Raw genomic sequence first — 25,969 nt, 5'->3', positions numbered from 1 at the left:
TCTAACCTAATAATGTGATAGTAAAGCCACTCTCTGGACATGTCCCCACAACCACTCCCAAACAAACTGAACGCCGAGATTTTGACACCAAGTCCAAAGCATCTACACCACCTTGTTTCTGGGTTTGCGCAGTGAGAGTGAGACTGGATGGGCAGGGCTGTGCTCTTCAGTAGTAGCCTCAAGAATGGGACAGAAGCAGTGTAGATACATGCCTCAGTATCCACATTTAATTTTTCATACAGTATCATTAGCAAACTTTGGTAACGTTGCCAGACAAAACAGCTTAAAGCACTTCCTTTTTGGAACATGGGTCAGAGTGCTTAAACCACAATAACGCTATCGTTGTCATTTCTGACTGCCTTTCAGGACCATAAGGATGGGCAGGCATGAACCTAGGCACTGTCTATAGGGAGGCAGGCCCCCTCACCCTCTTGTCCCTGCTCCCTCTTCTGAAACCTTCCAGCTTCTGCTCTGGCAGGAAAAGAGAGGCAGTGGTACAGAAGCACATGACAGTAAGTGCAAGGCATTCTGGGAAATGTTACTCCAGAGCAGTAGTGGAGTTTGCAGCTGCTGGGGGGAGGTCACTCCATTTTTTTACCTCTGAAAACAAGTGCTTTTTTGACTGCTTGACATGGGTGTCTGTGGCAAAAATTAAGGAGACATCTCCCCTCAGCAACAGTAGCAAACTGCAGCCTCTGCCCCTGTGTGTTGCTCGCTACCACACCCTGGACCCTGAAAAGAAGGTATAAGGGAAGGAAGGATTGGCCAGGACAGAGTCCTTGCCAGTTATGTTTCTGCTGGCTTTTTGCCTTCCTGACTTCCCTTCTGCTGCCCTTGTGAGTCAGGGTGGAAGTTTTGACATCGAGGATCTAAACCTGGGGTTGTCGTCCTTTTGCCTACACAGGCCAGGGCTTGCCACCTGGCTGTGGCTGCAGGTCAGAAGTTTATGCTCCGCAGAGCAGTCAGCTGCCTGTATTCACCCTCACTGCAGATACCTGCCCCCTCTGTAGCAAGGGAAGTGCAAATGCTGCAGAGCAGCAGTGAGAGATGCAAAGGGACTGTGTGGCATGGCACAGCTCTGTACCACAGAGCCCCTGTGCTGCATTGAACCTTCACCAGCCAGATCCAGCCCAAAGACTGTAAGTTGCCAACCACTGAACTAAACAATTCCAGTTTATCAAGATGGTACAGCGCTGGGAAAACAAGTAGTTAAAAACTAACTAACTAACACTATTGCAGATGGAGCAAAGACTTTGTGGTCAAGTTCAAGTTAGATGCTCTGATGGATACATTATGATTTCTTTTAATATGTTGGAAAAAGAAGAGAGCTCACAGTAAAAATGGAAAATCTCTCAAGCGATGAGATATTATGCTGGAGCCTGCCTCTCTAACACTTACCTAACTTGTCACTGGTTTGGAAAAGTTATCATAGTCAAGTTCAGGTAACTTAATTGTTTTTAACAAAGATCTTACAGTTTAATAAGGATGGTGGAGTGGGGCAGTGGGACAAGCAGCTATGGACTAAGATGCAGCTTGCCATGTTGGAGGCATGCAGACAGTGGTGAGGCCAGGTGGCCACAGGGTAACTGAGGGCTATATCACACAGCCTTCACTTGCCAGCAGTCACATCTGCTGGGGCCCCAGGGTAAGGTGTGGTATGGATTCTGCAGCAGGCCATGTCCACCACTAGGTATGACCCCAAACATCCTAGCCCAGCAAGGTCCAGATGGAGAAGCTCTGCAAGTTAGATCCAGCCCAGAGGTCATGTTTTTGACACCCCTGATCTAGTCCAACTCCCTATTAAAGGATTATTCAGGATCGTTCCCAACTAAACCACCCTAGACACTGTATTGTCCATAAAGATTTACCAGGATACCTTCAATAATCTCTTAGCCTCCTTTATATGTGACACAGCTCTTTCCAAATTACCGTGTGTGTACTAAAGAATTGTAACAGGCAGCAACCTACAAGGAGTAGTCAGTTAAAAAGGTGAAGCACTTACATGTACTATAGGAAGAATTACTTTCACTTCCTGTTCCATACGAAGTAATTTCAGAGGCATAATCAAGGATGCAGTGGAGTTATTTCCATCTCCCCCATCATCACTTGACCAGTGCTGAAAAATTTAATGCATTATGACCATAAGCAAAATGCATTGGAAATGAAAAAATCATCTTGAATTCACATATGACATCCTTCTGTTAATGGATCCAAAAGTCCTTAATAAAATTGTGTTCTATTATTATTACTATTGAAACAAAACAAATTTTATTATAAAGTACTAAATAATAAAGAAAATGTAGAATGCAGTGAATTCTTCTTTATTACACACAACCTGATGAAGAATGAACTGGATTCGAAAAGTTGTCCAACTGTAGCCCAGCCATGCAATTGGTTCACTAAAAAATAGCACCCAAAAAATCCTGGCCTCCAGCCTGTTTCCTGGACCATCACAGCTACAACAACTCTCCAACACTACCAATTAAAATGTATATAATTATTTATAAACAAAAACTATACAAAAATTGACAGCAAATTAATTTAGGTAAGCTTTCACCAAACCTATCTGGGGTAAAAGACTACAGTTGTTTGACTCTCGCACCTTTTTGTCACCAAGAATTTTATAGAATGCCTCTGTCTATATATAGGCTAGTGGTAAATCAGAGGAGGAATTTTTAAGTAGTAAATATGTTACCTGCAGATGGGCATTCAGTTCTGGTTCCCAGTATGCGGGGTAGTGGAAGAAGAAAGATTCCACTAAGCCAGAGTCCAGTATGGTTTTCTGCGTTTCTTCATATGACCCTTTCACTCTAAGCTCAAGCTTATCTTCTTCTGCAGATATAAGTCAAACAAACATGGAGAATGTTCTTAGTGATGGCAGATGACAGAACAAGGAGCAACGGTCTCAAGTTGCAGCAAGGAAAGTTGAGGTTAGATATTAGGAAAAACTCTCTCACTAGGAGGATAGTAAAACACTGGAACAGGTTACCCAGAGAAGTGGTGGCCTCTCCATCCTTGGAAGTTTTTAATACCTGGCTAGACAAAGCGTTGGCTGGGATGATCTAGTTGGGGATGGTCCTGCTTTCAGCAGGGGGTTGGACTAGATGATCTCCTGAGGTCCCTTCCACCCTCATTTTCTATGAGTCTATGATAACAGTGATAACAGCCAAAATGATGGAGGAAGGTAAAGAAAAAATTCGTCATAAGTCTATAAGCTAAGTATCTATGCCCCTAACAAGCCCTCATTGGCCTTTGGCACTATGAAACTATGATTGACATATCTCCCAAAGCCCATCTATCAGATAAGTATTTTTCCATCTTCATACACAGGAAAGTTCCTCCAGAGGACTCTGTGAAGTTTTTCACAAATGAAAAGAGAGATTGTGCAAGTTAAAAAGACTTTGGGGGTTTTTTTCCCCATAGTATGTCAAAATATGAAATGTCATGAAAGTGATTACAAGTAATGGTAATTTAAACAAGTAAAAATTCAAGGTATGAATTCAGATACCACTGTATCTCTGCAATAGATCTGCATTACTTAAAAACGAAAACTTTTGTCAATCTGGAGAGCAAACATTTAATTTCCTGCTAAAAGGTATGTTTGATGCTATTTCAAAAGTGGATAGAGACAGTGGCGTTAATATGGAAAAGCAATGAGGAACGTCTCTCTCTCTCTCTCTCTCCCCTACACATGCACATATATACACATCATTGGTACCATAATTACTATTTGAAAACAATCCTTAAAAACAAGGGAGCCTTTCTCTAGTGAAGTATAATATCATTTTCACATTGGTCTGCAGAGATACACACCTTCTAAACACTTTGGACTCCTTTCCTTGGTCACAGAAACTTCTAAACAGGAAAGTGGACGGCTCTGTGACAAACAATTTTTAAAAAGGGATGCAAGTTACTGAGAACGTTACCTATTGAAATGGAACCACCCCCTTGGCAATTAGTATCTTGAACCTAACTGCATTCCATATTTAGAACAACTTGGGACAGCTAATAATACACTGTCCTCTAAAATTATGTCATTTTATCACATGTAAAATAATACATCTTTCATGTTCTGGTAGCTGCTCAGACCGTCTGCTGTTTCCTAGGCAAATTCATGATATATTGACAACAAAATCATTGATATAACTGGAAAGCATCATGATAAAAAGTCTGACATATAACTAAAAATATAAGTAGTAAAAAATAAATGGATAAAGCCAGACACAATGAGTTCTGATAGAAACTCTTCTGTCCAAGAGATAGGGGTGAGACCCACCATTACTCCACTGAAATGTTGTATAAGCAAGATATTTCTCTTCATCTCTTTCAAGTTTAACCCCCAGGATGCCATCACTGCAAATCACTCATTCCTTCTAGGCAAAAGTACATTTTTTTTTACAATGTATTTCAGAAAGAATGAGAGGAGACAAGATATCAATCAAAAATGTAAATATTACCACTAAAATGCCATTCGTAATGAGGTTTTCTGGAGGGTCCAATCTGGAGGGAAAGAACATTTTTCACAACAGGCCAAATGCATTACAAACTTCAACCACTCTTATTTTGCTTTTTAATGAAGTGAGAATTGTCTGCTGTATGGAAGAACTTCCTAACTGTAAGAACTGGACAATGGAATAATGTGTGTACAGAAGTCACAAAATCTCTCTGACAGAGATTTTCAAGGAGAGGCTGGATAGGAATCTATCTGGAATAGATTAGGAATCCTGCATATGTGCAGAGATATGGATTAGAGGATCCAAGGCCTCTTCCAGTCCTATGAGTGTATAAAATAATTCTATAATCAGTTATGAGCTCATTAAAAATAGCAAACAGAATTCAGCAGCATTGCCATTTTAGAGATATCATTCTATATTTTTTTAATAATGTTAATTCTGTTTCTTTCATCTCTTATGACATAAAATATGCGAGGGCAATTGGGTGTTGAGAAAGTAACACGTAAGAATGTGTGCTAAGAAAGAACCTGACTTGTCTGAGACACAAAAGGCTTGACTCCCCATGCATTGTATACAAACAACTCAAGTCACAGACAAAAGTTATATTTCAAGGGACGCATTATGCGACAAAGTGCTCTACAGCTGTGCCCTTACAGAAGTGCATGGCTGCAAAGCACTTTAAAAGGGCCCAATCCTGCAACAATCTGAATCCTCATTACATGAGGGTTCAGACGTAGGTGTTCCAAACCAGACCGCCTTCATTAACTTGTGTCCACATGCACCAGGGGCAGGAAACCCTGCTACTAGCACTGTCTTCAAAAAAGGAGGGGAAGAGAGGAGTGGAGGGACTTCCATCTGGGGTTTTTTCAGCTGGTGCTGGAGCATGAGGAAGATGAATTGGAACCCCCCCCACACACACACACCCCTCTGCAAAGCACCATGACTGCACCTTCATTCTGGCCTTTAAAAGATCATTAGTGCTGGAAAAACAGGCACCTGAGTGTTATTTTACACATGTAAGCACAGGTCATACCCATACATTTGACTCCCCCTACTCCTTTACTGATCGTTCCAATCTGCTCACTATTTCAAACAACCACTCCAGGCCTCCAAACTGTTTGCTCTTATTCCAAGTCCCTATATGGCCTCAAATACAGACATGCTTAACATAGATATATTCTGTATGCACTATAGTTGGGAGAAGTTCCATTGCATTTGGACAGCAAGTAGTGCTGCTATATGGGGTAAAATGGTTTTACCTTAAAGAGAGACCATTGGTAATACACAGCCTAAATGTGGCCTTTGCCTGCCTACTTGCTGCTGCACTGCAAATGCCTCCTTTCTTGCTCTACATTTCAGCATTTCAAAACTCAATCATCAAGAAAGAGCTGCAAGGAGAAGATATCTATTGTGCAAAAGCCCATGTGTTTGTTTTTTTTAAAAATCATCCCCAACCATGCAAATGTAAAGTATTCTTTTTAGAAAGCAAGGATTTTAACAACCTTTGCAGCAGGAGGACATTGGATTCCATTGTTCCCTAATTTAGCTGTGGCAAGTTAGGGTATGGTGCTTTGTTGTTGTGTGGCAGGGTTGCCTGTGTCGTTTTAGTAACACGTTAAACTAGGATTTGCTTGGAATGGTTTGGCTAGGAACAATCCTGCGTTAGGCAATGTTTAGATTAGATGGTCTCTAGAGGTCCCTTCCAGTTCTGCTTTTCCATGATTCTATAATTCTATGACTTACAGCATTATAGACAACCTGATATATTCTGTCCTCAACTGTTTTGTTTCATATTTGGACTTTGATTGGTTTCTGTGCTTCCAAATTATGTCATGCTACATCATCAAAAATAATTATATCAGCATGCACTAAAGTGTCAGCAAGCTAATGATGACACATTCCTTGTAAGCCTACTACTGATACACATCTTTTAGCCCAAAGTGCCCCACAAAAACAGTTTTTCCTCCCTCATCCACTTTTGAGGTCTTACATTTCATCCATTATGAACTCCACTTCCAGCTCGGTATTACTCTAAAAATAGAAAAAAAGGCAAGAAATTAAAGTTGGGGAACAGAAAGCTTCCCATGGAATAAAAGGCCGAAGGACTGTTTACTCAGATCTGGTTAGGCACACAGTTACCAAAGAAAGGGCTAAAGAAAGATATATAAAAATAAAATGAGAAAGACACTTAATGATGAGATGACCACAGAAATATAAAATGCTTCATTAATGTCATCCATTTGGCGTGCAGTGTACAAATGTTAAAATGTAAGACTGGAAGGAACCTCAAAAAGGTCACCTGCCAGAGACAAATAACTTAAGAAGAGGTGCTAAGAATGAGCTTAGTAGCTGATTGGTGAATTTCTAGATCCTTGCTGGAAGTGCCCACCTCAGCATTATAGAAAAGCCCTCATGCTTTGTTCTAGACTGAGCAAACCCAATCCCTCCAGCTTTTCATCCCAGTTTATGTTTTCTAAATTTATTTTCATCTTTGTTAAGCTCCTCTGGACTTTTTAATATTTGTCTACATCTTTCCTAAAGAGTGGTGCCCAAAACTGGAAACAGAATTCCAGCCAATGCCTCATCAGTACTAAGTTGAGAAAAATAAGTGCTCTATTTTCATTTATAACCTGCTTCTCAGATGAAGTACTCTTACTCAAAACTAAATACTTAAATAGCTCACATCCTCAGATGATTATAATGGCTAGGGACAGACCGTCAAAAATCCTGAGCCTGAATTGATTCACTCTTTGCAGGTTAGTCTAAGCTGCTGAGCTTAAATTGATTAATAACTGAACAGACATTCTTTGTTAAACCAGGAAATGCAGCCACACGCCTGCAGCGGCTCAAGCCAGAAGTCGGGGGGAGGCACAGATGCTAGAGCATACCTGCCAGTCACTGCCAAAGGGGAGGCAAGAAAAAAGCCCTCTAAGGCTCTCACCCATCCCTCCTGGAGCAGAGGAGACATGACTAGGCACCAGCTGGAGCTAGCAGGACACAGGGGATGCCAGACACCATCGGGGGAGGAGGGGGGAAGCTGCTGCCAGACTGAGGAGTAGGGGTGGGAAAAAAGTCCTCTCTCTGAAGCAAGCATATACTGAACACAACAATTTGCAAAGCATACAACAAGGAACTACTAAAAATCTTTGCCTATGCTAAGATACAGCCCAGTAAAACACAGAATACACAACTTGATCAAACTTAAAATGTAAATGAGGAAGACAAGAGAAAGCTTTGCATAAATCTTACATAATCCTGTGTCTCCTTACAGCCAGGCATTCAGAAAGGCTTTATTTAGGTATTCTCACTTTTTACAGGTTCTGCTTTATATAAATGTAGCTCTCTACATTCTTTGGTGAAGCTGTCTGCAACTTCCCTTAACTACATCTCCATCACATATGTGAGGTGATTGAGACTGAAGCCAAACCCCCGGGGTTCCGGAGGAGAGTGGGGACAGGGAAGAATTAACTCCATCCCTGCCTGGCTGCAGGCAAGTCGTGGAAGTGTGGCTGGGGCTGGCAAACCCCAGCTGCAGTCCGCAGGGTTTGCCAGTGGAGAAAGGGGACAGAGGGAGAAATTTAGCTCAGGGGCCATGGTAGCATCTGGCCATGCCTTGCCCCTGCTCCGGCTAGAGAGCAGAGGGGAGGGGCCAGCCCAGAGCAGAGAGCAGAGCCCTGCCCAGCCCAGAGAGTATACTGGGATGCTGGGGGAGTGTGGTTTAACTTAAACCAGCAAGGGGTCTGGGACAGATTATGCATAAACTGGCTTGAGCCAAATCAGTTAAGTCTGATGCTACATTAAACAAGGTTTATCTCAAACTGGTTTCAGCCATTTTCAAACTGGCTTATGTGCACTGAATGTCTTTAAATGAGTTTAAACCAGTTTCTGATCACTTAAACTGGTTTATATTTAATATCTGTCCCTAGCCCATTAGTTTAGTGTGGGTTACTTGCCAAATAGGTGCAACTGAATACAATTTTTCAAAGATGACAGTTGCCCAAAATTTTACTGAAACTCACTGATTTTGAAGTTTTTATTGTTACTGCAAGACATATGCAGCATGCTGGCATCAAGAACTGAACTTCTTTTATAATCTATTTCCAATTCATAGTCAGCATTTGGAGATGGATTTAGGTTTGCATCAGTTTCATTTTCTGGGAAGTTGGCTATCTTCAACATTAAGTTCAGCACATAAGCTGCAAAGGAAACTTGCTTCAATGAGATTTTTGCTAACAGACTTCCATAATGATTTGTCTTTGTTCCAGCACCCTGCTTCTTGGATTAGCCTAAAGGTACTGAAAAATGGCAGTAGCTTGATGACAAAGACTCTTTCTACAAGGTAGCTTATAGAAATCTTCCACCAGTCAGAAACAGAGCTTTTGTCTGTCCTAAATTTTCATACCACAGCGCACTTTCCATGTTTTAAAGCACAAGTCTGCAACCTTCAGTTTAAATTCAGTTAGAAAACTGTCATATGTTTTATTGTTATTGTAGTTATTGGAGCCATTTACATATTGCTATCAGGTGGTTAGGTAAAGGTGTCCTCCTTTAATCTTTTTTGTGAAGACTGAAATAAAGGAGGCACTAAATACTTCAGCCTTCTCTGCATCATCTGTTATCGAGTCTTCTTTTCCTTTTAGTAATGTAGCTAGGGGTGTGTGAAATGGGTTGTATTCGAGTCGGGTTCAGCCCAAATCAGGGACAGTGATTCGATTCGTTGATTTGGATCACTGTCCCTGATTCAATTAGGCTGAATCCAAATCTGAAGATTCAATGCTGACTCAGACAGACACAGCTTTAAATGTTTTTTCTACATACCTCAAGGTACCAGGCACAGCTCATGAACACTGCGATACTGGGGCAGATGGAGCATCCTACGGGAGTGCAGAGGCCCCCCCCCCCCATGCCTGGCAGTGAACCCAGAACTAGACCAGAAGCACTTCCAGTCCACTCCTAGGTCTGCTGGTGAGCCTCTCCTATACCCCACAGCTCAGTGATTGGCCATGGTGGACCTCGGGTGTCCCCCCAGATCCAGGAGGCACCAGTTGCCAAGCTAAGGGGGTGCAGGGGCCCCTCCCTGCATGCTCTCCAGCAGACGCAGAAGTGGACTGGAAGTGCTTCTGGTCCATTTCTGGGTCTACTAATGAGCACGCTGGGGAGCCTTCCATGCTCCTGTAGGATGTTCCATCCACCCCAGCATCTCAGTGTTGACAAGCCGCCTGGTATCTTGAGGTACGTAGAAAAAAACATTTAAAGCTGTGTCTATGTCCAAATCGCTGAATCTTTCTGAATCGATTCAAAGGGTTCCAATTCGATTCAGAGAGATTAAAGGGTCTCCTGATTGGATTCGGATTCAGAGATTCAGCCACCAAATCAGGTCAAATCTCCACCGTATCGAATCAGGGACCGAAGATTCGCACAGCCCTAGTATCTACATGTCCCTTTGTATTCTTCTGAATTACACTGTACTTACAGAATCTTTTCAAGTTGTTTTATGCTTCTTGCCAGTTGGAACTTATTTTGTACTTTAGGCTGTTTAATTTGACATGCTTGTACTATACCTTTATTTTTATCCTTACTTATGTGACACTGTTTCCACTGTTTGTTTGTTTCTTGCTTAAATTTTCAGATCACTAGAGAACTCCTGATGCTTTGATAATGGTCTCTTACCATGGTTACAATGTTTTCTAGTTTTCCTTTGCATCAAGACAGTTTGCCAATGTATATTATTTAATATACTTTAACAGCCACTACCAAATCACCTAGACTTCTTTACCCTTAGACTATCTTTGCAAGACTCTTTACATCAATTTCACAAGTTTTCCAATGTCTCCTTTTCTAAATTCTACTACCTTTATTCTGTTGCTTTCATGCCTTCCTTTCCTCAGAATAATAAAAACTCTAGTACTTCATGATCATTTGGTTGGTTGATTGACATCCTTTTGTCTGCAAGAGATGGTGGATATTGTAGCCTATGAGCAGATGGTTTGCAGTGTCTTTTGACTGAATAGTCCAATTTGAGATCCGCATGATCTGTGGCAGTGGTTGCAAGTATGTGTGTCATGGTTGGCTGCTTCAGGAGCTACTTGCTTATTTCATGATCCTCCCACCAAACTTGACTTTCCCACTTTGATTTTCAATTCCTTCCTTCCTATTAGTGAGAACCAATTCTAAAATAACTACTTTTATGAAACTTTTTTCCACCTCCCAAAACAAAAAGTTGTCCCTGATACAGTCCAATAACTTAATAAACTGTCTCTCTTCCTTATTGCTTTCCAACAAACAACTGGGTAATTAAAGCCCATCATTACCACAAAGTCCTTCTCTGTGGATATTTCCCATATATAGCCATAAGAAAGGCACCCATGGAATGGAAAGGAGGTAGAGAAATGATAGCCCTACCCATTTCTGGCTGGAATTTCAGTCTCTACCTCTGAATTCAAAATGAAGCTTGAATAGGCTCTTTCTCCAAGTCTGACTTCAGCCACATCAAAGAGAACAGTGAAGAGAAGGTCATCTTTGGTGAGTGGATCTTCATCATAGACTCTCAGTTCCAGGATGTTCTAGAGATGAGAGATTTTCAATAATAGTATGCTTTTGTTTTCCATTACATTTGAAAATGACAAATTCTTTGTGATAGGTTTCTGCAGGGTTGAATTTAACGATAATTACTGTGGAGGACAACAAAGACATTTTTTAAAGTGATGCAGTCATGCCTTTGACCAAACAACAAATAAGCATGTTCAGATATTAACTGGTAGGTCAAAAAAGTTTTTACCAACATTATCTAGATAAATAGTACCTGGGTAGAAACCACCTGACCCCTGAAGATCTAAGATCAGTCAATTTCCCTACCTTAACTTGGGTCTGGATTCTGAAACAGAAGGTTTCATTCCATTCTGGTTCATTAGAATTCAAGATAGTTTTGGTCTTGGCCTCTTCCTTTGAAGATGTTGGCAGCCACAAGGTTACATAGCAGTCAGTGGCACTCACTATATCAGAAAAAAAAGATAACATATTTAAAACAATTTTCTAGTTAGCCATCAGTGTTCCAGAACTAGTGCCTGCTAAAAAGACACATTTTAAATTAGCATAGCCATTGTTGAGGTAAGAAAATGCAGTTACCAAGTATTGTGTTGAAAAGGGAAAAGAGATACAACAAAAATATAGGAGTTTTAGGGTTAATTAGTTTCTTTGCTTTCTATAAGCCTTAATTCAATTTTATAACACTTTTTAACCAGGAATCTAATGAACTAATTATATTTCTAGCAATTAATGAAACTACGTAATGTAATAACATTAAATCTAGAAAATTTCCAGTTTTGAAGAGGGGATGCTAATACACAGTGAATGCCTGGGATTGCATACAGTGCATTGAAATAAATAATAAAGCACCTAAGTCACTCAAATCAAGCCACCTGCCAAGAGTTACTAGAGGAAGTCAGTTTCTACCCCACACGCACCCTTTGTGGCAAATTATTGGCCTGGGCTGAGGTCTCTATTGCCATAATTAGACTCCAACCAGAACCTGATCTAACTAATTTAAAGCTAGCTTGAGGCACCTCCACACATCACTACAGCAACTTTATAGCTGTAGTGTATACACACTCTGTATGTTTCTTCAGGCCCAAATCTTTCTCTTTCCCTTCCTCTTATAATGTTCCTAGCATTACAATCTTACCTTGATAAGAATCTTCAGTCTCAAGTACCATTAGACTTGCAATTCAAGTGAAGTTACATGTTACACTTAGACCAGACTAATTCTGTAGAAGGTTAAGCAGTGTTAAAGTTAGAACATGCTGTAAGCAGTCACTCATTAAGGACACTTACAGAAGTTGTAAGGGTACCTTGATCACACTGTAACTTTTTGCACTTTACATAAAGCACTGAAAGTTACAGCATCAAAATCTAACACACATGTGGCTCCTGTGCATGAGGGCTCAGTTGCCTGCCTTGTAAGCCAGCTAGAGCTCCAGAAGCCCCTGGCCAGCTGTCTGTGTGGGCAGGGGTGGTCTGGAGTCTTCTGTGCCCCCAGATCCAGTGCCAGTGGGTACCAGGGACCCCCCTCCCTAGGGAGGGACCCAGCCAGGGCCCCCCACCATGATCTCTGGCTCAATCACCCCTCCCCCCAACCCACCTACACAGATGCAGCCAGCCAGCCAGCCAGTCAACCAGGTCTCCAGTGGAGAGTGCCGGCTCAGGCTACTATCAAAAAGTGGCAGGCGGGCTAGGCAGGTGGCCTGCGAGCCCCAAGGCTTCATAGACCCAGTCTGGCACTCCCCCAGACCCCAGCAGGTATAGTTTGGCTGGGCCCACGCAAGCTTGCAGCTCACATACCACCCTGCAGTTCATCTGCCGCTGGTTGTCAGTTACAGCATCTCCGGGCAGGGGTGCAGCTAGGTACCAATTGCATTGCAGCTGGGGGGGGGGGGGGGGGGGGGGGGCAGAAATTGTCCCTAATGCCCCATGGCACCAGTGGAGAGGGGGCACCCTCCCCATATGGGGGAATGTCAGTCAGCTCAGAGACATGGCTGTTTCCAGGCAGGCAGGGGAACACGTGCTCTCCCCCTCCCTCCCTGGCTGGCTGCATAGGGAGGGGATAATTAGCCTCCTCCTTGTGACAGGCACTACTAATTTAGAGCACCTTCATTTATTACTTGATTTAATGAGGGTTACTTTTTGCACAATCAGCCATTTTAAAAGCACTCTGAAGCCACACACATGTGTTATGTGGTTGTAGAGCTCTTTCAGGGGCCCGATTGCATGAAAAATGTCACTTCTATCTGCTCTCTAACGGTTAATACCATTTCTTGCCTGTATAGCTGAGACTGGTGAGCAAGGTCATCACTAGGAACCAGGACACCTGGGCTCTATCCCTGCTCTGTGTAAGGGATGTGAAGTTGGGAGCAGTGTATCCTGAGATGCTGGAGGATTACAGATTGTTCATTTTATCCCTGTGGAGCAGACTGAAGTTATTCTAACATGAGCTAAGTAGCACAGCCTAGAGTTAACCCTCACCTGAAATGAGAGAACATTAAGAAGCTCAGCATAAGTTTGAGATACTTGGCATAAGTTAATAATGAGCTTTAACATGCAGACACATGCATTTTAAGTGCCATTATTATGGTCTAAACAAAACATATAACTTCACCCTTAGATGCAGAAACACCCACATTCATTATTTATGTAGCAAACACGTAGGCAGAGTCTTCTGTCCTCTGATGCACTTAATGTTTTTCACCTTGCAATGAAGTTAGTGCTCAACACTTACCACTGGGGCCAAAAGGTCTACCTGACTTTTATATTTTTTTCTATTAATTAACCTTATTGGGTCTCCCTTATTTCTCTGTCTTCTACACTTCATTCAGCTCCCTTTCCTTGTACTGCATACCTTCTCCATATCTTTCATAACACTTTAATTCATCTGTAATATCTGGTACTCCCATTTTTTTTTTTAATTCTATACCTTTCTTCAGCTTCCCTTGTTTTCCAGAGTATTATTTGCTTTAAAAAGATACTAGCCCCAACACTGAAGGATTCTGATGGAACAAGAAATGTACTCACATAGATCTGCTTTGACCATATTTCTGGCTCTCACAATTTTCACAAAAAGCAAAGAAGTGGGAAAGGCATCTACCTGCAAAACAAATGCAGGATGCTCATACTGAATTGGGTAGCAAACTTTACATTATACTTTGTGGTAAAGTAGGAAAAAGGAAAACAATACTGTTAAACACACAACTAAATCTTTCTGAAATAAACAAGGAAGAGAAAAGATGCCCACTTTGCATGTCAGGTGGGTAGAATGTGAAATGCCAGTAAGTAACTAAGGAGCAGGCATTCACATTTAGGGTGACACTACAGCCAAATGACCAAGCATTGTGCTGCTAGTGCTGATGTCTTCTCAACGAAAGCTAAATACAATGTCCAGTGACCATTCATGGTGGCTAATATGTCATATTTTGAAAGTAAACAGTACAGGTACAAACCCTGTAGCCATGAACATTTTCAAGTAATTCTCCCTAGGTAAGTCAATTTTACTTGCTAAAAAGTTCCCTCTAGAGCTTAATTTGGGAAATTTATTGATTACATCTCCTAACCTGTTATGTTGGAGTCTGACCTACAGTTCAAGGGGAACTTCACTCTTCACAAAAAGGATACTTATGACAAGATGTTTAAAACTAAGCAGAAGCTTAAGTTCTTTCCTCGATTGACGTCTGTATGACTTTAGAAATATTCATAGTAGTCACTAAACTAAGCAACTTTCTGGAGTTTATGCCTTCTATGTATTTATGCTAACTCATGGTATGTTTCCTAAAAGATACAATGCACAGACACAAAAAGCTAAAGTGCATGTGAACTTTTAAACTCTGTTTGTGTGACCATGAAATATTAGGAATAAGGAAGGGATTTTAAAAGTATTAAGTACTAGCAAGTCAGAACCAAGCTAAGGGAAGGAAGGAGATATGATACCCTCCTTCATCGCAGGAACTACATTAATTTGGAACAGTGATTGTCAACCAGAATGCTGTGCCTCCCCCCTGAGATGCCACCGGATCCTTTGAAGGGTGCAAAGAGGTGTGAGGAGATAAGCAGACAAGTGCAGTCTCAGGTTTCCCCTGACCCAATCTGGCCAATCCCGTACCCCATCCTCTGTAAGGAGGTGACCACTATAAAATATAAACTAGTTTTTTAAACCGAGTGCCATTCAATTCACAAAAGTTAGTGAGGGATTCCACTAGTGAGTCCAATAAGAGGTGCCTAGAGTCCAAAAAGCTTGAGAACCACTGACTTAAGAGAAATAACTCTTCTTTAATTGACATCTTTCCAGTCTGGACTTGTTCCCAAGAGTTTCAAAGAACAAAGTTCTACTGACCAATTTTGCAAAAAAGCTAAAGCCAGCTCTATTCTGACAGAGGTGCATGAACAACATAAACAATGAAAGAGAAATCCTGGCTGTGAAAGAGTGGTGGTGCTGGTGATTATGAAAAGGATTCCCTGTTCTTCTGTAATAACTATAACTGATTTGCTGATGTGTACTTAGGAAGGTGTGTCTGTGTGTTGCTACCAATTAAAAAGGATTAGAAAAATAATTTCTGGGGTCAGCCACCAGTCCTTTGCCATATTTGAAGGGGTAGGGGGGCTCACATGTAACATTATCAACTAAGAGGTTACTCTAACCTATCACCAACCTGGGAAAGCTACTCTCAGTTCTTGCAGCTGTGGATCAAAGCAAACAGTATGTAGTATAATACAGATGAAAACAACAACAAACATGTTCCTTTGGGCTGCGGAGCTAAGTAACAATCTAAAGCCAAGTACATTAAAAGCTGGTTCCTGCCTGGCTATTCAGGAACATAGAAATCCAAGGAAATTATCTTCTCTAAAGTATGTGTTCTTGGCTCTGTACTGTCTATCTGGCTCCCCATCTCCAGGGAACATAGTTGCCTTCCCTTTTAGGTTTTCTTTTCCAGAATTTACGTAATTCATCAGCAATATATGCCATTTGTTTAATGCATTGCTGTAAGAACCGTGCATGGCTTTCTCAAAACTTCTGCCCTCCTTAAGAATTTCAAAATAAATCCATCAACACCTGCTCAGAAGACTCAAATTGCTTGCCTGCCAGGGGATGTAGTATAACTACTACACTAGGCCCTCTCCCCTAAGAGGCAATATGCTAAACATTCTTTAGATGAATATACTCTTACTCTGGTATCTTAGAAATACAGCTGGACCACAGCTATGATGAGTTTATTCAATGTCAGAGCATCATTGTGTAATTCTGACTTACCAAGTCTTTCTTCAAGTCACCAGTTTCCCTTGGCAGGCTAAAATTTTCAGCCTCCCAAGATTCAAAGGTATTTGTCCACGTTTGTCTTAAATTGCCATGCTCAGAACTGGAAATAGAGGACTCACCATTGCCATACAGTGGAAGTATCACTTCCCTTGACTTACAAGTGACACTTCTATTAATATCGCCCACTATACTATTGACCTTTTTGAAACAAGATCAGGCTGTTCCCACTTACACTCTACTGTAACCCCCAGATCCTTTTCTCCAGTACTAGAGCTTAGCCAGTTATCTCCGGTCTGTACAGGGCTTTGCCTTATTGAATTTCAATTGACTAATGTTGGACCAGTTCTCCAGTTTATAAAGGTCATTATCGATCCTAATCCTACCCTCTACAACGTCTGCAACTCCATTCAGGTTGGTGTCATTTGCAAATTTGCTAAGGATGCACTCAATCCCATTTTCCAAATCATTAGTGAAGATACTAAAAAATACCAGACCTAGAACAGTTACCTGGGGGACCCCATTCAAAATCTCCTCCCCGTTTGACATCTAGCCATTGATGACTACTTACCAAGCATGATGATCCAACCAGTTATGTATCCACCTTACAATACTTTCATCTAGACTGTATTTCCTTAGATTACTAATGAGAATGTGACGGGAAATAGTGCCTAAAACTATGTGCTAAAATCAATGCATATTAAAGTCACTGCTCACTGAAAGAAGGAAAACAGGTTGGTCAGGCATGCCTTTCTTTTAATGAATTGATGTTGACTATTCTTGATCATCACCTTATTGTCCTCCAAGTGCTTAGAACTAGATTCCTTGAATCAAATTGCCAATATTTATCAAATTGCAGCTTGCAAAGAACAAAAAACACTTCATTTTCCATGCGAAAACTTAGAATAACCTCTTTCACTGAAGAACACAATTCCAAACCTGACTAACTTCCATTAAGTTCATGGCCTATGTAAAAGGCTTATGTAATATAGGCTTTATCAAACAAAAACTAACATTTTGTAAAAACTCCCTCTGAAGCAAACACAAAAATGAGTACACGTGTTCTACTCACAAATGCAATCTTTACCTCAAAGGATATTTTTCTAGTGAGCTTAAAAAAAAACTACCTGAGAATAACTTGCTGATGGTCCAGCAGACATTGTGGTCTCAGCTGTGAGTAGATCAGATCTAGAAGCAGAAAAACTTCAACTCCCTCAAAAAAAAATCAGTTAAAGGAGACTATTCTAGTTTGATGTTACCTTCAAAAACAGGCACTGGATAACAGCTGCAATTTAAATAGAAGCAGAACTCCACCCTCTTTATGACTATACCAATAACTAAAGGAAAAAAAAAGGGGGGTATTCTCTTGTATGTATATAAATAGCAGAGGTTTGCTGCTAAGCTCTACCAAGAGCATGTTACATTTTAATGATAGGTCTCAGTGAACTGAGTCCCGTCTTTGACTTGCTACAATGTGAAACCCTGGACTTAATTTTAACCACTATATATTCTGCCTTTTTCAAATAGATATTATGAGGATTATTTAACGTTTTGACAGTGTTTCTGGTCAATATATGTGTTCCTGCTTATGAGAGCTGGATCTTGCAATTTTATGTTCTTGTATAATGATGATTCTGTTAGCATCCTTGCTGAAGCCAAAGTTACCAGAACTGAGTAGGTGATCCTCAGGTACCAACTTTGCTAGACCAGACATTGCATGCAGGTGCCTGACTAGACTCTCTAAAACAAATGTTCCAGTCCCAGCTTAATTATGGCCTAAGATCTTGCACTGGCCAGAGCACATGCTACAAGGACACACAACTAAAGGCATAACTCAAGAAAACAGATGCCAAATCAAGAGCTGGGAAGAGCTGGCTGCTAACCAACTTCAGTGGCACCATAACCGTAACCAAGTAGCACCCATTTTAAGGTTGTCTTACCCTCAAAGCATAAGAGAGAGAGCAGAGGAAAGAAAGAGAAATGAATCCCAGCCTACTGACTACTCATCCCTGAAGAAAGACCTATAACTTCTGCAGATGGATCTGTGGCTCAAGGATTGAACCCTTAAGTCACCTTAAGACCCACCAATGAGCCATGGTAAAAATCATCCTCAGATCAAGGGATTGTCAATGACATTTACATTTTTTTCAAAGTGTTTCACTTGTAAGACCAAAGTAGTGTTTGGAAGCTGATGTTTTTTCTTTTTAAAAACAAAAAACAGAGTTGAAACAAAAAACACCCGAGAACAAAATTTTGACTAACCCAAAATAATTTTTCCCCACTAAATGAAAAACAGAGTTGAACAAAACTTTTCCCCTGTTCTTTGTTTCAGCCACCAAGTAAAAATGACAATTATTTAAACAATTCTGCTCTTGAAACAAGTGTTGATACTGAGTATTTACAAATTGTTCAGCATCCATGCTAACTTCAGAATCACCAGTGCCAACACCTTGCAGCACTTGGGTTCATTTGTGGGTCTCACATCCATATGCCACTGACTGGATGCTTTGTAGCCTGCTGTGGAAGATTTGATGAGTACATGTCCCAAGGATGTGCATGGCTGCAGGCCAGGGAAAATTCCTTCCTAAGATAGTGTTAAAATTGGACCTTAGCTCATCAGCAGTCCTCATGAGTATGCATTCCCTATTCCAACCCAACCCAAGGATATACAAAAAAAAGCCCTTCTCTCTCCTAAAAATAATATGTTAAAAGGTCTCTTGACATCTCTTGTTTGGAACATGTTAATTAATGCCTTTAGACCAGCCTTCAACTGACTGTTTCACTTGACACTAATACAACCACCCATAAGCAACCTGTGCAAAAATAGCTAACACATTATTACTCTTCTGTTCCTTTGATCCAATAGTATAAGCAAAGATGCTGTGGTTAAAGTATCATGTCCACAAGTGGTAGTCACTCTCATATTGGCATGTATTGATGAATCTGACATTTCTGATCCCTATTTAATCAAAAACTCCACCTCACAATCTGGATTTTTGTTCTGAGAGAATTGTTCTCTCTGGTTGAGAGAAGTCATGCTCCTCCATCTTCTGACATTAGGGTCTCTCTTCTTGGGCTAGGGACAGACATTATACATAAACCAGTTTAAGTGATCAGAAACTGGCTTAATCCTGTAACAGAACAGATGTTCAGTGCACATAAACCAGTTTGAAAATGGCCACAACTGGTTTAAAATAAACCTGGTTTAATGTAGTATCAGATTTAACTGATTTGGGTCAAACTGGTTTATGCAATGTCTGTTCCAGACCCCTTGCTGGTTTAAGTTAAATCAGAGTCCCCCAACATCCCAACATGCTCTCTGGGCTAGGTAAAGCTCTCTGCTCCACAGCAGAGCTGGCCCCTCCCTTCTGCTTCTTGGCCAGAGCTCCAGCAGGGCCTGCTGGCTTTCCAGTGCCCCTTTCTCCCCACCTCCTCATCACTTGCTGCTTAAGCAGGGATCCCTTCCTCCTCTCTACCACAGCACAGACCATAGCCAACATGTGGTACGCTACCTAATGCTGTGTAAGACTCCAGCAAAGACTGCAGACACAGCAGGGTCTGCCTGGCTTCTCCCTGCCCTACCCCGCCTCGCTGCTCAAACAGGAATCCCCCCTCCCTCCCTTCCATCTCCCACAGCATGGACCCCAGCCCCATAGACCCTAGGCATGTGGTATGCTAGCTAATGCTGAAAGGTAGCTATGTGCATCTCTCTCTCAAATTTCAATGGGGCAGGCAGACAGAACAGTGACTGCTTAGGGCTGTTTGGAGCTAATCAGCAGGTCAGCAGGTAAGCTATTTAAGAAGTTTGAAATAACAGAAAGAAGCCATTGTTTTGCTAATTGGGTGATAAAGACTATTATCACTATCAGCCCCAAGCTGGCTTGCTTGCCTGTAAATTGGCTGCAGACAGTATGATGAGGCAGGGAGAGAGATTGAAAGGCTCTGTATCATCAACAGATGCATGCACTGCACCCCAACCTCCCTTTGCCTCAGAGTGCTAGCCAAGGCTGGGGGCTAGCAGCACTCCCACCCCTTGAGGAGCCAGATGGGAAAAGCCTAGGACCATACAGGCAGACCTCCTTAATGAGAGAGTCCTGCTGGGGCTTGGTTATGCCCCTCTCAGCTCAACTACCTGCAAGAAGTGAGGGAGAGCTACTTTAGCACCCCCTCCCTGGTTCTAGCCTGAGCCACTGCAGGCATATGCCTGAATTTCCTCAGTCCAAAGAGAATGTCTGTCCAGTTTCAAAACAGTTCAGCCCAGCCAAGTTAGACTAACCTGCAAAGATTGAATCAATTCAGCCTCAGGCTTTTTGAATGTCTATCCCTAGCCTTAAGGCCCTTGTAGTTAGTTTTTCAGATTTCCTAAGAGGATCTTGCTTCCACATTTGGCTTTTGAAACCCGTCATCCCACTCACTGAGATATGGCAACAATTGACAGGAGGCCCTGATACTAATGGAGAACTAAATTATCTACTGTCATCTGGACCAAATGGAAGGAGTCCAGAAGAGAAAAATTATTAGAGAAAATATGATGCATGAGAAGGGAGCGGAAAAATTCAGATTACTTAGTCCAGAGAAAAGAAGACCAAGGGGAGATTTAATAACAGTCTATGGATATTTTTAAAAAGTGGTTTTAAGTGGGGTGGAAACCAACTGTTCTCTGTTTCTCTGTCTCCACCAAGGCTAAGGCAAGAAATAATGCAATTAAATTGCAACAACAAAAATTTAGGATAGCTGTTAGGAACTTTCTTCATAGGCAATGCATAGCATGGGCACAGGGGGGAAACATGCCCCCCCTGAGAATGGCCACCCCTGTAGCCACTGCCGGCTTCTGCAGGCAGTCGTTGCCCCCCGCCCCCCAGCCACTGATGGCTGCAGGAGGTCCCTGCTCACTACCACCAACAGCAGCTATGGGCAGCCCCTGGTCTGTCCCCCCCACCACCAACACTGCTGTGGCCACCTGCAGGTGGTCCCCGCTTGGCCTGCCCTCACCATCAAAATCACTGTGGCCGCCTGTGTGTGTGTGGCGGGGGGGGGGGGGTCCATACTCACTGCTGCCATGCCCCCACCACTGACACTGCTGCTGCCACCTGTCAATAGTCGCTGTGCCTCCCCACCCCACAGCTTCAGGAGGCACACATCATTCATGACTTTCTTTGAGGGTGATTAAGCTCTTGAAGAGATTATGTAGTCATGTTGTAGAATCTCTATCACTGGTAGCTTTCATATGCAGATTAGACAACTTTTGTTTTAGGTGGTTTAGACAGGAATGAACTGGCCTTGAGCAGGTCCCTTCCAGATGGATTTTTCCACAATCCTATGATCTGAAGGAATGAGATAATGTGCAGATGGGACAGTGAGAGTGAGGGAACTGAGATGGACACAAAATAATGATAACTAGCCTAAAGTTTCCAGTATAGGTTTTCCCCTCTCTGCCTTAAAAACAAAAAAAAAAGTTTCTTATTACTGGTAAATATTGTATTGTATCTATCCTAATTTGTGCACTAATTCAATAATAAAAGAGCACCTACTTTGCTCTGGGCACTCTTTGCCATGTTTTAAAATTACAGGTATAGCAATGAACTTCTTTTGTGCCCCTTTGTCTAGTAATTTAAAGATATAAAAACTGTGTTTGCCACAGCCTGCTCCTTTAAAAATACAATAATTATTATTAATTCTGGTGCCTATTTGTGATTAGGCTCATATAAAATGCACATAGTGAAACTTGGAACAAGGCAAAACTTGCTAATTTTTCATACTTTGCTACAAATGCTACAGAAGAGATTACAGAAAGATGTTTTTAGAGCTTGCAAATGCCCAAGAGATTCTGATTCCAAGTTCTTGTAAACCAAATTTATTTTTAGTAAGATTAGACACTTTTTAAAACACAGCCTCCTTAATTGTGTCAAAAAAATCACAAGAATGTGATATTTGTTCCCTGAATGTGATTGAAATCTAGATAAACTTGGCCATGTAAAATCACTTTGAGAATTGAAATGTGTGACTATCATTCAAAAAAAAATTTAGGAATACAACCACTGCTACATCCCACCTCTGCTCCTACACCATGCATGCCAAATGCAAACATGTAGCAGTGAAGCTGCCATGAGGGCACTCCCCATAAGGATGTTTTTAAGTATACTAGGAATGGGGAGCTTGAGAGATGACAGAGTGGGCCTTCAGTGTCTCATTGCTGGGTTTGGCATGTGTGGATTGGGAGCAGCTGAGTGAGGCATACTTTTCAGTGATACCCTCCAAAGTACTCTGGAAACCCATAAAATGACACATTTTCTTCTTTACTTAGGAAGAGAATCATCTCTAGTGTTCTATGACCTGCCATGATAGAGATCTGTAATAATACAGCTAAAACTCTGTAGCACTCATGTGTATATAATACCTTCTTCTGGGCAGAATCAGAACTATTCATGTGCGTCTTACAAGTACTTTTTTGCTAAATCTGAATTACTCTGTGTACAAAAAAGCTTTGCTTCTGGAGGAGAAGGGATTTGAGTTTTAACCTCACAGTCAGGATAAAGTTATGTGAAGTCTTAGGTGTCCTTGGACTGCCATCAGATTTCCTTACAAAGGGAAAAATTATGGTTCATAATTTCAGGGGCAAATAAGCAACATTGAGTGTCCAACTTGAAGTACCTTAAGAGAACTTGATTTTTAGAGGGTAGCATCTCAGCACTTTGGCCCTGACTCAGGAAAACCATGGAATATGATCTTAAGCATACTCAGAAGCACTTAAATATTTACTTAAGTCCTACCGACATCAATGGGACTGAAGTCCACAACTGAGTGCTTCTGGAAGCATGGTTCTTGAAGTGTCAAGTTGGGCATCCAGAAATGGAGGTATCTAACATTATTAGTCAGTTACGAATACCTGCGTCCACATACCTAAATATAACTTGTTTACTTGACAGATATGGAGGCAATGTGTTTTCTTTTGTTTCTCTGCTAGAAATAAAAAAGCTGATATTTGAAGTAAAGAGTAATAATTGATTCATATTCACCACTGGGTGGATGGCTCACCATGACTCAGCTTGACTTAACCTGTCATGCACTAGAAATAGGTCTGCACTGAAATATGTAGTTGCCATACACCTCATTAGAATCATGTGAGAAAATGTTTAATTCAAATACTGTATAAATGCCTCTTTAATTCAGTATACAATGGTGTCTGGGCTATTGATTTATTTAATCTATGTTTAGCATTTGCATGCAAAGAAAGCATTTTAATTAACATTCCCTTCAACTTGAAAAATCACATTCCTGTCTGAAAATAGTGTGCCTGCTTTAGCTAGCAGTACCACCCAGAACTGCTGAAATGGGAGGAAGTTAATGCAAGAACTGTCTCTATTTTCAGTTTGTTTACTTTGCATTATCTGTCAACATTTCTCGGCTAGGGACAAAATTACACATAAACCAGCACAAGTGATTGGAAACTGGTTCAAATCTGTAACACAACAGAAGTCCAGTGCACATAAACCACTTTCAAAATGGCCAAAGCCAGTTTAAGATAAATCTGGATGGATGTAGTATCAGAATTAACTGATTTAGGTTAAATAGGTTTATTGAGCTTCTGTCCCAGATCCTCTCCAGATTCAAGTTAACTCACAGTCCCCCAGTGCCTCAAGATGCTTTGCATATCCCCCACAACCCCCTCTCAACCCTTGCAGGGCAGGCAAGCTAGCCTTGACCCAAGCTGTCTGCTCCAGCTAAGCAGGGAGACATGCTCTAATGCCCCCCAGCTTCTGGCCTGGGCCACCACAGGCAGTGGTTGTATTTCTGGAATCAAAAATGAATGTCTGTTCACTTGCCTATCAATTCAATCTATGCAGCTTAGATTAGCCTACAAAATTTAAATGGATTCAGCCTCAGGCTTTTTGACTGTCTGTACTTAATCCTCCTATATAGTCAGTTTCTCCATTGCTGCAAAACTGGGGATGTTAAACAATTTTTAAAATGGCATCGCAATTAGTTGTGCAATTTAAAAAAACAGTTGCAATTAATCACAATTTTAAGCACACAACTATGCAAATACTTTGTATTGTTGAGGGTGGGGGTAGAGTTTGGTGGGGGAGGAATTTATGAATGTGTGTGTTGGGGAAGAGTTGGAGCCTGGGAAGGGGGGGTCCCTGCACACCCTGGCAGGATGTGAGGGTACTGTGGGCCAGGCCTGAGGGGCAGCAGCAGAGTGGGAGCAGATACACAGACAGACACTCATACACACACACAGGCACACAGAGACACAGACAGCACTGCACCAGTAAGTCTGTGGAGGGGAAGAGGCACATGGAGAGAGAAGGAGCCAGGGGGGCAGAAGATTGGGGCCCCCACAGTGAGGAAGGAAATGGGGATAGGGCAGGGGCAGGTCACGAGACAGTAGGTCATCCAGATGTGCAGGGTGGGGTGGCTGCTCACCAGTGTGTGCACCCCCAGGGGAGGCATGTTCCCCCTGGATTTGTGCATAGGGGGGAGGTGGGCTGTGGCTCTGCACCCTGCTGCCTTTGCCCCAGGAGCCATGCAATGTCATGTTGTGCCTCCCACTACCAGGTGGGCAGGGAACATACGGCATGACCAGTGTATGACTCCCAGGGCAAAGGCAGCAGGGCGCAGAGCCCCAGCCTGCAGCCCATCTCCACCCCATGCACAAATATGCCTCCTCCAGGGGTGTGCGCAGTGGCAGGGAGCCACCCTCCCCTCCCCCACCCCCAACGCACCCCATTACCCGCTCAGCACCTGGCCCCACTCTCTCCCTCAGCATGGGGGCCTCGATCTACCCCCTGACCCCTTCCCCACCCCTCCTCCTCCACATACTTACCAGCGTGGCACTGCTCTACACATAGTGTGCAAGCTGCAGCTGCTCCTGTGTGTCTACATCTGTGCGTGCCCGTCCCCGCGCTCCTGGCTACAGCCACCCAAAGTCCGTGCCCAGGCTGCCCTGAGATCCTCTGCTCTGCCACACCTGCCCCACTGGGTGGAGCAGGTGTGACGGAGCACAGCCCAGGTGCAGGCTCTAAAGCCAGGTGCATGATTAACACGTTAAGAAAATTAACTCAAGAACCAACTAATGTGTTAATCACAGGCATTAACTGTGATTAATTGACAGCCCTATGCAAAACCTTTGTTAGTGTCAAAACAGGAGGAAAATCTTTATAGTGTAAAGATTTTTTGCTTACTATTTAAGCAGTTCTTTATTAGAAACTGGATTTTTTCTTATTTTGGTTACTTTCAAAATTAAAATTGATAGTATGCTTAATTCAAGACCATCTGAATTCAACAGAGGAACTGGAATGTAATTAGTATAAATACATACTGTAAGAGTGGAAACAGATGTTGCCTCTGTGCCATCACAAGAAGGGAAGCATGTCATCCACTGTCCTGCAAGATCAACAGGTGGGACAACAGGTGCATGTTTCACCCAATGAAGCAGCACAGCTGGTCCACTTCATTTGCTGAAGTGCATCTCTAGCCAAAGCTCATCATGGTGCAAGTCACACAGGAGAAGAAGGGTGAATGACACTGATGTTGGGCACCTTGCTTTATTGATATACTGTTGTCTTGTGTTGGAGAAAGTTCTTTGAATTTCAAACAGAAAAATGTGCTTTTTAATACTGACCTCAGTCATTATGTTACTGCCAAGGATATATCAACACAGCAAAATGAAGAAGTGATTGTAAAACATGGTAACACAATGTAGCTAGCACACAACAAG

General features: G+C 42.1%; 1 protein-coding gene across 1 annotated transcript in view; it reads right to left on the bottom strand.

Annotated features, from left to right (window-relative positions):
- Positions 1–17,484, bottom strand: part of PLA2G4D (phospholipase A2 group IVD) — a 47,506-nt gene extending 30,022 nt beyond the window's left edge. The window contains exons 1-9 of the mRNA XM_019496470.2: positions 17,376–17,484; positions 14,019–14,091; positions 11,310–11,446; positions 10,886–11,017; positions 6,445–6,485; positions 4,458–4,500; positions 3,814–3,877; positions 2,696–2,832; positions 2,003–2,116 (exon numbers count right to left, since the gene is read on the bottom strand). Of these exons, the coding sequence (XP_019352015.1) occupies positions 2,003–2,116; positions 2,696–2,832; positions 3,814–3,877; positions 4,458–4,500; positions 6,445–6,485; positions 10,886–11,017; positions 11,310–11,446; positions 14,019–14,091; positions 17,376–17,408 (774 nt within the window). The 5' untranslated portion in view covers positions 17,409–17,484. The remainder of the gene's footprint in view (positions 1–2,002; positions 2,117–2,695; positions 2,833–3,813; positions 3,878–4,457; positions 4,501–6,444; positions 6,486–10,885; positions 11,018–11,309; positions 11,447–14,018; positions 14,092–17,375) is intronic.
- Between the last annotated feature and the right edge of the window lie 8,485 nt (positions 17,485–25,969).

This window comes from Alligator mississippiensis, chromosome 2, assembly GCF_030867095.1.
Source record: "Alligator mississippiensis isolate rAllMis1 chromosome 2, rAllMis1, whole genome shotgun sequence".
Taxonomy (NCBI): Eukaryota; Metazoa; Chordata; order Crocodylia; family Alligatoridae; genus Alligator; species Alligator mississippiensis.
The sequence above is the reverse complement of the archived record's forward strand: the minus strand, read 5'-3'. Positions and strand labels throughout refer to the sequence as shown.